Source organism: Hydractinia symbiolongicarpus, chromosome 5, assembly GCF_029227915.1.
Source record: "Hydractinia symbiolongicarpus strain clone_291-10 chromosome 5, HSymV2.1, whole genome shotgun sequence".
Lineage (NCBI taxonomy): Eukaryota > Metazoa > Cnidaria > Hydrozoa > Anthoathecata > Hydractiniidae > Hydractinia > Hydractinia symbiolongicarpus.
This window is the reverse complement of record NC_079879.1, coordinates 4,755,698-4,772,119: the sequence shown is the minus strand read 5'-3', so window position 1 is coordinate 4,772,119 and position 16,422 is coordinate 4,755,698. Positions and strand designations below refer to the sequence as shown.

General features: G+C 33.0%; 2 protein-coding genes across 2 annotated transcripts; one reads left to right on the top strand and one right to left on the bottom strand.

The window, feature by feature from the left end:
• Positions 1-25: 25 nt before the first annotated feature.
• Positions 26-7,775, bottom strand: LOC130644299 (ectin-like). Its single transcript, XM_057449839.1, has 3 exons — positions 7,160-7,775; positions 6,721-6,929; positions 26-1,694 (listed from the first exon to the last, which is right to left on the bottom strand). Exons 1-3 carry the CDS (start codon positions 7,564-7,566, stop codon positions 1,018-1,020), a joined length of 1,293 nt encoding a protein of 430 aa, XP_057305822.1. The 5' UTR covers positions 7,567-7,775; the 3' UTR covers positions 26-1,017.
• A 782-nt stretch (positions 7,776-8,557) lies between these two features.
• Positions 8,558-13,129, top strand: LOC130644295 (uncharacterized). The gene is made up of 2 exons (XM_057449834.1): positions 8,558-8,719; positions 10,982-13,129. The coding sequence occupies exon 2, from the start codon at positions 11,006-11,008 to the stop codon at positions 11,975-11,977; it is 972 nt and encodes a 323-aa protein (XP_057305817.1). The 5' UTR covers positions 8,558-8,719; positions 10,982-11,005; the 3' UTR covers positions 11,978-13,129.
• The last annotated feature ends 3,293 nt before the right edge of the window (positions 13,130-16,422 follow it).

The window sequence follows — 16,422 nt, the reverse complement described above, 5'->3', positions numbered from 1 at the left end:
GAAACCAGTAGATTTACAAACACTTTAAACAAAAGAGTAAATAGTTCAGTCAAATAAAGGGGGAAACCTTCCATCCAAAGCTAGATGTAACTTACATAGCATGATAGAATGGTCCTTTTTTGTACTGATATTCATCTTCGTGGATCAAGATAACAACTAGATTAGGTGGGAAAGGAGTTGTCTTATTTTTTCATTCTAAAACGTAGAACTCCAGACAAGGTTGCGACCATTGCCTGTTTGCATACAGTAAATAATTTAAACTGGTAATCCGTAACTGCATCAGATAAAGAACATCTGTAACATCATTAGCGAAATTTCCTTTGACATTAGCTGTCTTGTAGGAAGTTTTCCGGGGTTGAGAGTAGAAAGTTTAATATAGGATTTTATTTACCCTATATATGTCTTACTGAAAGTCATATAAAGTATTTTCGAAGAAAGTGAATAAAAAAACTAATTTCGGAATTTTAGGAATTCAAAGATAACTTTTACAAAACATAATAACTGTTTCTTATAATAATCACCATTCCTTCCAAAACAGTAGTTTTAAATTTCCTAAATTAAATCCTTGCTTCTCTTTCAGTCATCAGTTACGAGAGCGATGTTTTTTCATAACATGCGTACTGAAAGAGGATGCTCAAATATGGTGATACTTAAACTTCAGCACAGTCCAGGACGTGCAATTTTAACGCGGGCGGAATTTACGCTCATTGGTTAGTCACAAAAACATTACATAATCACTAGCGGACTCGAAACAAATGCTTGGCGAGAAAAATTTTTGAAAGTTAACTTATCTTTTATTGGCGGTGAAATTTGTTAAGAAAATAAAATGCCGGATAAATGCTTGTGAAAAAACAAGTTGTGATACAGCCAGATTTGCGGTAATATTTTAAAATCTTCAACAGCAGAGCGAAAGTATTGTTGATAATGAAGGACTAGATGGAGTGCAAACAGGTGTAGAAAACTGTAAATAAAGGCGTGAGTTTTGAAGCTGGTTAGGCTTCGTGTTTGCTAAGATTATTAAGGTATAAATCTTTTGCTATCACACACATCACATGAATATTTACAATTTAAAAACATCCATTGTGAATACTTGCTACCGGTACAGTAACCTAACTCTTCATATTCTGGACACCATTTATTTTTATCCTTGCATGTTTGTTTTGGGATTGTTTCTCCGGAATTAGTGGTGGAATACACGAATGGTCCACTGGTGGTACGTAAGGAACTTTTGTTTGGACTCTTTGTTGTGCTAGCCTCACTTGTTACCGCGGTTGTTTTTACAACATTTTTTTCCGGGCAGGGTTGTGTGTTACAATCAGTTTTCTTTACCCGTTGCCCTTCACAAGGTTTGCCACCATATTTTGGAAAAGGCTTAGTACAAAATCTGTACGACATAACGAGCCCTCCACCACAAGTTGCAGTACATATGTCAACTTCATGCCAATTTGTCCACCCTCCATCAATGGGGTCACCTGGAGTACATCCGCCACAACTTTTGTAACACATCTGTTGCATGGCTTTCTTGTACGTTGGATGTGTGCAATCTCCTTGTTGAATATAATACGAGCAATCAGTCGTATCAACACACGGAGGTTTCTTGTTATCGTTGTCTTCTTTAAAATAACCCACTTCTACCATCACAGGGTCACGTGCCCCCACTGGAACTAGTTCTTTTATCGAGGGTATATGCGAACCTGTGAAATAATCTATATAATAATACGCCAGTTCCGTGTGTCTGTAACAGGCAAAGTGGTGTGTTCTTTTTTCTAGAGAAACAGCCGCGGTAACATGTCACTTTTGCTAAACTTTTATTTTTATTCTGTCTTTTTTTTGATTTTTCAAACTGGTTTAAAATTTTTCTTTTAAAAAAAGTTACGGTAACTTATTTTATTGTTGAATTTCCGCGCCCGAAGGCGTAGGAAATTCTTTAAAACCGTCGTTTTTTCTTTTGGAGCATTTTTTGAGAAAAAATCGACCCTGGGATTTCACGTTCCTCTGATTTTTTGTTACCTAAATGTTATTTTACGCCAAAATTGGTTCAAAAATTAAAACTACTTTTTTTCCACAATATTTGGCACAGTTAATAAAAAAAGTATGCTGAACATGATGGTGCTATCAAAATTTTGTTTTTTTGTCAACTAAATGCCGTTTAAGACCATAAACGTTTCAATCGGATGACTTTCAACCATGAATGATAGGCTATAATTTTTGTTCGCAATTTCTTTTAAAGTGTGAGTTTATTATGACACGTTTCGTTTTGTTTGCGTTTGTTCTAATATGTAATGTCACTTGTGTGTTTTATCTTCAGAGCTTTAAGCACCAAACCTCTTCGAATGTTTGGCATTATAACAACGAATTAGCAGGTTGTCATCAAATATTTTGGTAGCGAGCGAAAATTCTTAGAGCCCCCAGGGCTTCTTGTTCTTATAAAAACCTTTATGTAATGACTTAATTACACAAAAGTCATGGGTAATTAATTTTTGCTATCCCTTTAGCACGTGTCTATTATCTACTGTTATATGAAAAACATATTGGTTTTATTTATTCCCGCTTGAATGGAATTATCAACAAAACGTTTTGACGAAAAGAACAATGAATTTTATGGTTAATTTGGCTCACTATTTCGCTGTTTTTTATTTGGTATCTATAGTGGATATTTCCACGGAACTAAATATCTATATAATAATACGCCAGTTTCGTAACAAGCAAAGTGGTTGTGTTGTTTTTTCTAAAGAAACAGCCGGGTAACATGTCACTTTTGCTAAACTTTTATTTTTGTTCTGTCTTTTGTGTGCTCTTTCAAATTAATTTTGTTTTAAAAAAGTCACGGTTAATTTATTTTATTGTTCTCATAAAACCTTTGTGTAATTATGTAAACTTTATTAAACAAAATCACGGATAATTAATTTTTATTATTCCCTTAAGCACGTGTCTATTGTCTACTGTTATATGATTTCATTTATTCCCGCTTGAATGGAATTAACAACAAAACGTTTTGGCGAAAAGAACAATGAATTTCGCTGTTTATATTTTATTGCATGCGAATTTAAATTTACCTTGACGGGAGCTTTGTTATAAATTGTTATACGAGTAAAGTCACAGGCAATTAACGTTTTTATTATAGTTTTCAATTTCGTTCAAAAGTTTTAATTGTTTTGTTTTAAAATGAAACTGACAACAAATGATTTTTTGATAAGAAACATACTATAAATTTTAAATGTTATTGAGTGGATATCTCCACGGGATTTCGTTTAAAACGTTTCTTTTTCAGCCTTCTTAATAAAATTATCAACAAACCTTTTTTTGTGATAAGAAGCATAACAAATTTAAGTGGATTATCTATATAATAATACGCCAGTTCCGTGTGTCTGTAACAGGCAAAGTGGATATCGTCATTTTCCTTTGATGTTGCCGAAAAATGCATATCCAATATGTCAAAAGTTCATGTTCCTATACATTTTCTTGATCAGCATTTCAAGATCTATATGATGAATGCAACGGGTGTACGAATTTGTGAAGAAATTTTTCTTTGGAACTTTTGGTAGGAACTTTGCTGACGTCAGCAAAATTTTTATACCCTATATCTCCTTAGGCTCTTTTCAAAAACATACGATACTATACATTATTTCGATCAGCGTTTTAACCTCTGCACATTACAGACAACAAATGATTAAATTTCACCAATTTTCTTTTTGTATATGCACTGTTGACGTCAGCAAAAAATCTAAAGCAACCTAATTTTCCATTGTTCTTCTGCGCCTTAGTGGATTTTTCCACGGGCCTTATTGACTAGTCTAATATAATAATACGAAGTGTATGTGACGGTCATAGTGGATATCGTCATTTTCCTTTGATGTCGCCGAAATTTTCTTTGGAGTTGCCGAAATAAGTATGTCTCAAAAGTTAAATATTATGACGTTACGGCACGACGCCAATAACACTCCTTTAACGTCAATATCCTATATTAAATTAATGAAGCCATTACAGAGCACTTAAAACTTTAAGGCCAAATAACTTGGAAACGAGGTGGTGACGTCAATGATTTTTCACCGCGTGGGTAACTAGGGACCACCTAGGAGCAATTTGGGTAATTTTCCTAAACCTGGGTCCCCGAATCCGTTTCAGAATGGACGGGTTGATGACGTCTTCAAAAAACCCTTAAACCCTACTATCTCTGCAAACGTTTGTCAAAAGTACATGATCCTATACATTTTCTTGCTCAGCATTTTAAGATCTATACGATGAAGGCAACATGTACACAAATTTCTAAAAAAAAATTTTAAGACCTTGACAGGCCATTGCTGACGTCAGCAAAATCTTTGAACCCTTATATCTTCTTAACCGTTCGTCAATAGCACATGATCATATACATTTTCTTGATCAGCAGTTTAAGCTCTACACAGTAGAGGCAACGTGAAAACAAGGTTCTTTCATTTTGTGAATGTGTTGCTGACGTCATCAAAATTCGAATGACGCTTATTTTTCATATTTATCCTGCCTCAGTGGATTTTTCCACGGGCTTTATCGACTAGTTTATATATAATAATACGCTAAGTGTGTCTGTCTGTGTGTCTGTGACAGGCAAAGTGGATGTCTTCATTTTCCTTTGATGTTGCCGAAAAATGCATGTCTAATATGTTAAATTTTCTGACGTTACGACGCGACGAAAATAACACTACTTTAACGTCAATATCCTATATTAAATTAATGAAGCCATTACAGTGCACCTAAAACTTTGAGGCCAAATAACTTGGAAACGAGGTGGTGACGTCAATGATTTTTCACCGCGTGGGTAACTAGGGACCAACTAGGACCAATTTGGGTAATTTTCCCAAACCTGGGTCCCCGAATCCGTTTCGGAATGGACGGGTTGATGACGTCATCGAAAAACCTTCAAATCCTAATATCTCTGCAACCGTTTGCCAAAAATACGCGATCCTATACATTTTCTTGATCAGCGTTTTGAGATCTATACAATGAAGGCAGCAGGTATACAAATTTCTAAAAAAAAAATTTGGGGGGTTTGACTGGCCATTGCTGACATCAGCAAAATGTTAAAACCCTTATGTCTTATTAACTGCTTATCAAAAAGATATGATCGTATACATTTTCTTGGTCAGCGTTTTAACATCTGCATAGTACAGGCAACGAATAAACTAAATTTCGCCAAATATTTTTGTAATTGCACTGCTGACGTCAGCAAAAAATCTAAAACAACCTACTTTTCCATTGTCCTTCTGCCTAAGTGGATTTTTCCACGGGCCTTATCGACTAGTCTATATAATAATACGCCAGTTCTGTCTGTCTGCTGTGACTTTTGCAAAGTGGATTATATTTTCACAATTTTCTTTAACAAATTCTATAAAACATCTCCTATAACATTGTTCTGTAATTTACCAAACCTTAACGTTAAAATAGTATTGACGTCAAAGGAAAGTTAATTAAGATTAGTGAAGCCATTATAGTGCACTTAAAACTTTGAGGCCAAGTAACTTGGAAACGAGGTGGTGACGTCATTGATTTTTCACCGCGTGGGTAACTAGGGACCACCTGGGACCAATTTGGGTAATTTTCCTAAACCTAGGTCCCCAAATCCGTTTCGGAATGGACGGGTTGATGACGTCATTAAAAAAACCTTCAAACTCTAATATCTCTGCAACCGTTTGTCAAAAGTACATGATCCTATACATTTTCTTGGTCAGAGTTTCAAGATCTATACGAGGGAGGCAACAGGTACATGAATTTCTGAAAAAAAAATTTTTGTGTTTTCACGGGCCTTTGCTGACGTCAGCACAATTTTTAAACCCTTATATCTCCTTTTGCGTTCCTCGAAAACATATCATCCTATACATTATTTTGATCAGCGTTTCAACCTCTACACATTACAATAAAAGAATAAATAAATTTCTCTAACTTTTTTGGGATCTTCACTGCTGACTTCAGCAAAACATCTAAAATATCCTATATTAAATTAATGAAGCCATTACAGTGCACCTAAAATTTTGAGGGCAAATAACTTGGAAACAAGTTGGTGACGTCAATGTTATTTCACCAAGTGGGTAACTAGGGACGACGGGATCAATTTGGGTAATTTTCCAAACCTGGGTCCCCAAATCCGTTTCGGAATGAACAGGTTTATGACGTCATCAAAAAACCTTTAAACCACAATATTTCCGTAACCGTTGGTCAAAAGTACATGATCCTATACATTTTCTTGATCAGCGTTTCAAGAGCTATAACATAAAGGCAACGGGTATACAAATTTGAAAAAATAATTTTCTGTACTTTTATTAGGGACTTTGCTGACGTCAGCAAAATTTTTAAACACGTAAATCCCATTAACCATTCATCAAAAGCACGTGATTATATATATTTTCTTGATCAGCGCTTTAAGGTCCACACAATAAAGGCAACGTAAAAACAAGGTTCTGATTCTTTTTGCAGATGGGTTGCTGACGTCATCAAAATTCATATGACGCTTATTTTTTAATTGTATCCTGCTTCAGTGGATTTTTCCACGGGCTTTATTGACTAGTCAGTAATAAAGTAACAGAAATAATATCTAAAAATTCCTTTAAAGTGGACATAACGCTGTTACGTAGTTTATATACATTTTCTTAAAAAAAAAACATTTTGAAATTGGTATATTAATGGTATATTGCTATATGAAGTTGTTGAACCTTAAAACTCTATTTACTTGAATTTCTTATTGCTGATTACCTGGCTTTGGTCTCCACACATCATTCTTGTAGTCATCAACATCCCAGTTGCCAGGGGGTACATACCTAGCAACGATAAATGATCTTGTCGATTTAGGTTCAAAAGCAATTCCAACTCCAAAATGTGTTGTTTCATTCCAAATAAGTTGAGTGAAGTGGCCTTGAGACTTTGTTTTACCTGGGTGATCGTAATCGTATTTGTGAATTTCGCTATAAAAACGAAATAAACTAAATTAAAACAGTTTACATGAAAGGTAATAACATTGCATGTTTTGTTTTGTAAGTGTCATGCTTCGTTGGACGACGAATTATTGCACACAATGTTGTTGTTGTTGTTGTTGTTGTTAATGCTGTTGTTGTTGTTGTTTGTGTTGTTGTTGGTTGTTGTTATTATTGTTGTTGTTGGGGTGCAAACAAAAATATATTGATGATGAAAGTACCTATACCAAGCATGTACAGCTAAATTACATCCAGCCGGTGCACCGTGATCATGCTGGTAGAGATTCTCGCCGTACCGCGATCCATTTGGAAAAGTGAAGGAAGAATGCTCAATTTCTCCAACTTCCGTGGCTAAATGTATTGCCCATTTTTCGGCCTGATAAGCCAACTCTTCATCCCAAACCATTTCTTTTTCACTGTGTATATCTCGTACAATTTTATGAGCATAATCACATTCAAACTTCTCCCGAATTATATCAACAACTTTTCTCTCCTCTCCATCTTTTTTTGTTATCTTTGAATTTTGAATGTTGGGAAGTTCGTTACTTTCATCTACTTTCCACGTGGCTATATGAGAATGAATTAATTGACCCGACAAAACTATTAAAGACAGTGAAAATAAAAACATTGTAGTTTCACTGATATTTTAATCGATATTTTTAATAGATGTAATCATTTAGGCACGGTAAATATACTGTGTGCTTACCGAAGTGTTTCAAAGTTTACATTGTTGCTTTTGGATGTTATGTGAAATCTATCAAGCGTTAAAGATGTTTTCCACGCAGTGAAAGCAACCATTACAATCATGGAAGTAAAAAAAATTTCAAAAGTAGTATGGATTAGATATTTTTTTAGCTGAAATAATGTGTACTGTTTTTTTAGGTCTCTTTTTTCATTTTTCCATATAATAAGGCTATATAATAATTATATAAAATATAATATTTTCACGAATAAAAGATTTTATAACAAAAAAATCTTTTAGGGAAATAGAATTTGGAAAAATCCGAACAAAAAGTTTGTTTCAAAAGATGTCCTAAAAGAGCGTGTAAAGGCTGGAATGTTACTTTCTTACTTAAAATTTGGGACTGTCAAAAATTTGGGACCGTCAAAAAGTATAAAAGTGTTGCATTTCTGTAATTTACAAACTTTTTAACTGCTATGTTTTCTACTAAACTGCTTCGTCAGCATAAAAGCTTTCACCGGTTACTTCATTCTTTGATCAGCTTTCAAATTTATTGTTATTATTTTTATATTTAATTTTTTATTTTAATATATAATTATTATTATATTTAAAAGCCACTTAAAAGTAGATCTATACTTTAATTACAGAAACATTTTGTAATAGATCACACACATTTTTGTGAGATATCTACCCTGCCAATTAAGTAAATAATGTTTATAAAATTATTTATGTGAAAACTGTATTTTTTACTGGTTTTATCTTCAACAAAAGTTAAATAGTTAAATAACACTAAGGTGTTATTTAACTTTTCATTCAACTCTAGTCAAAACGAGGAATAAACTTTAAATGAAAAGAAAAAAATAATTACCATAGCAATACTTGTACACAGTGTGATATTTGGTTTGTAATTTATTGGAGTAAATTCTGCATGTTTCATTGATACGAATTTTATTTGGTTAAGAGTGTTGATGAAGAAAATAATTTTCACTGTTAAGCATTTTACTTCGTTGGAAGGGGTATCCAAAGGGGGATGAAAACTTTGATAGCTGGTTGCACTTTTGAATTTAGCCACCTTAATTCTAATAGGAAGAGTTGAGAGGTATGGTAACGAAGTTCTTTTATATAACTTATTTTAAAAATCGAGATATTTCTTAATTATAATATTTAAAAAACAGATGTATGTTTGAAAAAAAGTTTTAATTAAATTATAAATCATTGTTTATCATTCTTTTCTATTTTAACTCATAATTTATTAGAATATTTTTTATTTGTTGTTGTTGTTGTTTACATCAAACGTAATGGACCAATTGTGTTGTTTACATTTCCAAAGCAAAATTTAAATGACAATTTTTACTATAATTAACCAACAATATTTTCTTTTCTTTTTTTAATTTTCCTTCAACATACCTTCTGTATTGAAAGGCAAAAATAGTAATAAATATTTCGATATATAATAACATGTAAAAATGCTACTTTATTTGGCTAGACGTGCACGCTGTTATGCCTAAAAATCGGGGAAACTCGGATTTGAAGCAATATGTAAAAACTAAAGTAAGTTGAAAGAAAATTAAAAATAAAATCATGAATTTTTGGATTCAAGTTTAGCAATGCGATGACTAAGTCACCATGCTATGAAGTATTATTTTTTGAAAGTTATAATGACAAAGTGAGTTGGTGGTGGGATCCCCAATATAAATTGCGTAAAAAAATATATTCCACTGCATTGCTGAAAAACAAGAGTTCTGTGGTATAACTTTGTTAAGTTTTAAAAAAATTTTTAAAAATTAGCAAGTCTTTCTCTTATCATTGTGTAGACGGATTTTCTTCGTTGGTGCGTTGTTAAAAACGCGACTTAAGAAAAAAAATAATTTAAACACATGAAAAAGTACGGTGAAAGAAAGTTTCCTGCAGAAGTTTTGAAAAAAAAAATGCTGCATTCGAATATTAGTTATTTCTATGTATTTAGATAATTGGTTTTATCTATCTCTATGTTTTATGAGAGATGTGATGTTTCCACTTATATTAGCACTTGCTTTTAAAGATTGCCGCCATTACTATTGTTTACAGCAAACCCAAAATTTAGTTTTACATTGTAAACAGACGGTCAATGTAATAGAATGCCATGCAAATTATTTCACAATAAATAAACAAATAAATAAAAATGAAGTTTTTTGTGTTAAAAAAAATTTCCATGTTGTATATATTTGGACAAAAGATTTGTTAGGAATATGATTTTTTCAACAATAATGAATGGCGAACTTCAATTCCTTCTCTTGAAAAATCGGACGTAAAATTCACCATGTCTATTTATAGAAAGCAATAGCGTAGCTAACTAAGCCTCCTCTTCGAGCAAGTCCCTATTCAAATTTAACAATCAACACAAACTAATTTCTTAAAGCAAACCCCGAAATAAAATTAACCAATGAGCACATAAGTTAGAGTGGACACACACGTTCTACCTTATTAACTAGTACTGTTAAATATGTTTGTTTAGGGGAATGAGACCAATTGCGCTCAAAACATTATGAAAGAACGGATTTCGCGATATTGATCAGTTGAGCAAAAAACAATAGAAGTAACCAATCAAAAAGTGCGGTCGGTATTCCGACCGCAGAAAATTCGTTTGGGACCCAGCGTAATTTTTCCCACGTCAATTATTCCGATTTCCCGGTGGTAAGAAAAATTATGTTGGGTTTCCTGGCTAAGAATACCATCGCCTTATTTTTGTTCTCTGTTTTGACACTATTAGATTGAAAATTGTTTGAAAAGTTTCTACTTGTATTTCAAAGAAGTAGGGGTTGAAGAATTAAATAAAAGTGTAGCTAAAAGAAATAATATAGATCTATTTATTCATTATTTATTTATATTCGTTCATTCGTTATGTATTCTGTTTTCGCTATGCGTTTTAATTCACCAATAGTATGCTAAAATTGTCTTTTCTTAACATTTATTACTGTATATAAAGGAAATAAAGTGTACAAAAATTTGTACAGAGTAAATAAGAACTCAGACAGAACTTAAAAAGTTTTTCGTTGTTTTTGCATCGCGTGCTAAACCATACTTCTTTGTTTGTTATCAGCTTTTCACTCCAGTCAATGTGTACACAAGCAGACAATAATTAATATTTTTATTTGTTCCTTTATTATTTTGTTTTGAATGTTACTACTATATATTAAATTTCTTTTTCAATTTATTACATCTATAACATTTGCTAAATTTTGAATCAAAACTTTAAAAAAAAATAAAAAATAAACAAAGCAATATTTTCTCGTAACGTCTCTTATAATTTACTTCTTCAAGCATTGGGTTTTAGATGCATATTTTTTGTAAAGTGGTTTGCAGTGATGACTTTATTCTTTAGTATCAAGAAACTGGGCACAACAATATGGAAGAAGAACCAGCCATTTTGGCGTTGTATGTAGTGGCAAATTTATTTCCATTTTTATTTCACGTGTTTGGGCTGTTCCTGTTGCTTCAAATCAAAGAACTTGAAATGAATGGCAGCCAAAGAATCTTTCTTATTCACCTAAGCTCATCAGAATTACTTCTAGCAGCTTTCGGTTTAGCAAGAGACATCACGAAAGGTTTCAAAAGCAAATTGGATACTCATGTTTACCATGTAGCGAATATTCTGCAACTTTCTGGTATTTCCTTTGTCTACTATGCTGTCATGATCTTACTTACTACAGACAGATTCTTTGAGTTGTATTTGAATATAAAATATCCCTTGTACTGGTCATCGAGGCAAACAAAGCGTGTTATGTTAGTAACATGGCTCCTGGCAACCATGTTTACATTGGCTGTTATCGTAGTTCACTATGTATATAAATTCGATTACAGAAAGATGTTCTACACCTACTTCTATCCTATCATCGAGACCATTTTTCTAATTGTTGCTGGTACCACCTACACTTACGTCCTTAGGGTGTACCGCAAGGGAAACAAAAAAATAGCAAATTTAGCAAAATGTAGTAATGATATCAACACAGGAAACGACAGAACTGGGCGAAGAAAAAGTGTTCGCGTTAATATAACCAACTCAACATTTTATTTACCAACTTTGTTAATATTATCTTTTATTTTACTTATTGTTCTTCCAGACTTCATTCATTTCTTCGCATTTCAGTTAGGTGCAACTTTACCTGAAGCAATCGAACACTCGATATATATTACGTATCAATTAGCTTTCACTTTGGACGCTGTTTTTTATATATTTCTTTGCCCACCCGTTAGGAGGCTGATGATTAAGTTGTTCTGCAAAAAGCGTCATTATAAAAGAAGAAACGCGGTTTTCGAGAGAAGAAACGCGGTGGTTGAATTGCAAACGAGTTCCGCCGCTTCAACAATCACGAGATAAACAGAATGAAGAAAAAAAGAAAAGAAAATATATGAACAACTCTGACTTTTGTTTGTTTTCGTTAAATCGTTTTCCTAACACAGAACAAAAGGAAACATTTAAGTTTCTGTGACGAATGACAACATACATTTTTTTAATAGCAGGAACGACATCTTACAAAATTCTCATTTTTATGTCAAAAAGAATAAATAAGAAATATTGAATATGTTATATATATACGGATTACGAAATACATCGGAATATTATTAACTATTATAATAACTATTATTTGTTTTTAAATAAATATTTGTAAAATAAATATTCGCCAAACACAACTTATGTTTGTTAATTAGAACATTAAAAAATAAAAAAAAATATGTTGCAGGTTGGTAGCGCCTTGTAGTAGTCGCGGGCTGGAACCTGCTATGAAACACATGCATAAACAACAAAACATAAAATTTGTATTCATCTGAAAACCCCAACTTTTCCCATTCAAATTTTTCAGGAAAATTATAATTTTTTATTGAGCATACCCCTTGAATGAGCACCCACTCCTCCGCTTTAGGAAACGAGCACCTATTTGGATTTTAGTCAAAACGACCTGCAAATTCTTTTTCAGGAAAAATAAGGAAGATAACTGAAGAGTAACAAGACGTATGATATACGCAAACAACCTCGCGAATAAAGTTTACAAAAAGCTGTCTATCAAATTGGGATTTTTGTTACGAAGTTAGACACGACATATTTTACTATTCAGATACGCAATAATATTTGTTACACATTTATTTTTCAAAATTGATTTGTGAGACCTTCCTGAACGTGAAATTCCTCGAACTTTTAATTTTCGATGGGTCCGTCTTGGGTGAACCGACTGACAGGAAGAAGAAAGACCACAAACCCACAAACCCCAAAATTTGCGAAATTCATTAATTCAGTTAATTCTGCCTAAATTCACTTTTAAAAAGTTTGGTGGAAACACCTTTATTTACTAGTTAGTTAAACAAGTGTTTTGAACACTTGTCTTATCTTTTTAAAAAAGAAAAAAAAAGTAAAAATAGTTACCAAGATGAGATTCGAACACACGACGACTCCCGTGTCGGTGCTCAGAGAGGCAAAAATTTCCATTCTTGTAGGACACATTTGCGTTTTAATACAAGCTCACGAGCTTGTAATAAATAACAATGACTCTTTAGTTTTTATTCGTTTTTTGTTTAAATTACCTTGGATTCTGAATACGTATATACTTCTGTGCAATAAATTTGTTCTTATTCGTGTTTTTCAGAACTTAAGAGAACATCAAATTCACAGATCCTGGAGTTTTTGTAGGATTGGAGGAAATAGATGATGCTGAATCTTCCATCTGACGTTCAGATTTTTCTAAAAATATTTTAACCCACGTTGGATTGACGTTTACACTTTTCTTGAGTAACTTCTCAGTTGAAAGGAAAAGAAACACTGATGGAAATAATCGCTTTTAATGCAATTCTCGACTTTTTGCATTTTATTTTAAGCTGTGTGTAATTACTTTTGACAAAATCTCATTCTTAACGTTTTTAGAAACTAGGTGCATAAAAACGTTTAATATCATGACAATCACAGGAATAAAATTATTTTCATTTATTGATTTTTTTTCACAGGGGGTATTTTATTTTGCGAATGGTTATTACGTTGCAATGTAATGGTTTCTACAACCTTTTTACACAGTTGGTTGTTTAGTATTATACCTAAATTTTCTACTATGCAATATATCAGCATCTCAACTGTATTATTAGAATGCAAATAAAAATGTAACTACCATTTATAGTCATCCAGACATAAATAGTGTTTCGCCCCATAGGAGGAAGTTAAAATTTTCTTGCTGTTTTTTAAGATCATAGGTTTCTTTTTTAACATGGTTTTTGATATTCTTAATAGCACTTTGCAGACCAGAACATATAAATCTATGTCAAATTTACTTCTTGTCTGTTAAATGCTGAAAAAATCTTATTTTTTTTATCCTCTCTTAAAACTCCATGCAGTGGTAAAAGTAGTTTTTTAAAAGAATGATTTAAATATACTAGGATTTTTTCCAAATGGCATCAAAGTTGACAGACTTATCTCTTATAATAATACGCTAAGTGTGTCTGTCTGTCACTTTTGCAAAGTGGATTACATTCTTCAAAATTTTCTTTAACAAATTCTATAAAACATCACCTATAAAATTGTTCTGTAATTTACCAAACTTTACCGATAAAATAGTATTGACGTCAAAGGAAAGTTAATTAGGATTAGTGAAGCCATTACAATGCACTTAAAACTTTGAGGCCAAATAACTTGGAAACGAGGTGGTGACGTCAATGTTTTTTCACCGCGTGGGTAACTAGGGACAACCTGGGACCAATTTGGGTAAGTTTTTCAAACCTGGGTCCCCGAATCCGTTTCGGAATGGACGGTTTGATGACGTCATCAAAAAACCTTTAAACCTTGATATCTCTGCAACCGTTTGTCAAAGATACATGATCATATACATTTTCTTGATCAGCATTTCAAGATCTATACGATGAAGGCAACAGGTATACATATTTCTGAAAAATTTTTTTTGGGTTTTCACAGGTCTCTGCTGATGTCTGCAAAATTTAAATGATGGTTGTTTTTCTCTGTTATCCTGCCTAAGTGGATTTTTCCACGGGCCTTATCGACTAGTCTATAAAATAATACGCTAATTCCGTGTGTCTGTCTGTCACTTTTGCAAAGTGGATTACATTCTTCAAAATTTTCTTTAACAAATTCTATAAAACATCGCCTATAAAATTGTTCTGTAATTTACCAAACTTTACCGATAAAATAGTATTGACGTCAAAGGAAAGTTAATTAAGATTAGTGAAGCCATTACAATGCACTTAAAACTTTGAGGCCAAATAACTTGGAAACGAGGTGGTGACGTCAATGTTTTTTAACCGCGTGGGTAACTAGGGACCACCTGGGACCAATTTGGGTAATTTTCCAAACCTGGGTCCCCAAATCCGTTTCGGAATGAACGGGTTTATGACGTCATCAAAAAACCTTTAAACCACAATATTTCCGTAACCGTTGGTCAAAAGTACATGATCCTATACATTTTCTTGATCAGCGTTTCAAGATCTATACGAGGGAGGCAACAGGTACATGAATTTCTGAGAAAAAGTTTTTTGTGTTCTCACGGGCCTTTGCTGACGTCAGCACAATTTTTAAACACTTTATCTCTTTTTGCGTTCCTCGAAAACATATCATCCTACACATTATTTTGATCAGCGTGATTCAACCTCTACACATTACAATAAAATAACAAAATAAATTTCTCTAACTTTTGTGGGATCTTCACTGCTTACGTCAGCAAAACATCTAAAACAACCTATTTTTCTATTGCCCATCTGCCTAAGTGGATTTCTCCACGGGCCTTATCGACTAGTCTATATAATAATACGCTAGGTGTGTCTGTCTGTGTGTCTGTGACAGGCAAAGTGGATGTCTTCATTTTCCTTTGATGTTGCCGAAAAAGTTATGTCTAATATGTTAAATTTTCTGACGTTACCACGCGACGAAAATAACACTACTTTAACGTCAATATCCTATATTAAATTAATGAAGCCATTACAGTGCACCTAAAACTTTGAGGCCAAATAACTTGGAAACGAGGTGGTGACGTCAATGATTTTTCACCGCGTCGGTAACTAGGGACCAACTAGGACCAATTTGGGTAATTCCCAAACCTGGGTCCCCGAATCCGTTTCGGAATGGACGGGTTGATGACGTCATCGAAAAACCTTCAAATCCTAATATCTCTGCAACCGTTTGTCAAAAATACGCGATCCTATACATTTTCTTGATAAGTGTTTCAAGACCTATACAATGAAGGCAGCAGGTATACAAATTTCTAAAAAAGAAATTTGGGGGGTTTGACTGGCCATTGCTGACATCAGCAAAATTTTAAAACCCTTATGTCTCATTAACTGCTTATTAAAAAGATATGATCATATACATTTTCTTGGTCAGCGTTTTAACATCTACATAGTACAGGCAACGAATAAACTAAATTTCGCCAAATATTTTTGTAATTGCACTGCTGACGTCAGCAAAAAATCTAAAACAACCTACTTTTCCATTGTCCTTCTGCCTAAGTGGATTTTTCCACAGGCCTTATCAACTATAGTATATAATAGAAGAAACAAAATGGCAGCACTATCTGATTAGAATTACTTTAGTTCTAGAACATATTTCAACATTCTATTTAAAGTTTCTGGTAGTCAAATAAAAGTTATTCAACATCCGGTTTATTCACATGAACAAAAGCCGAAACTTGCCTGAAAATCTCATTAGCTTCTATTTTCAGGTAAAATTTAAAAAAACTGGGTTAATCATGTGTCCAAAATTCTCAGAATTATTCCTTATGATAAAATAAAATTGTCTTAAAAGTTTCAAGTTCCAAGAATAATCCCAACAAAAGTTAA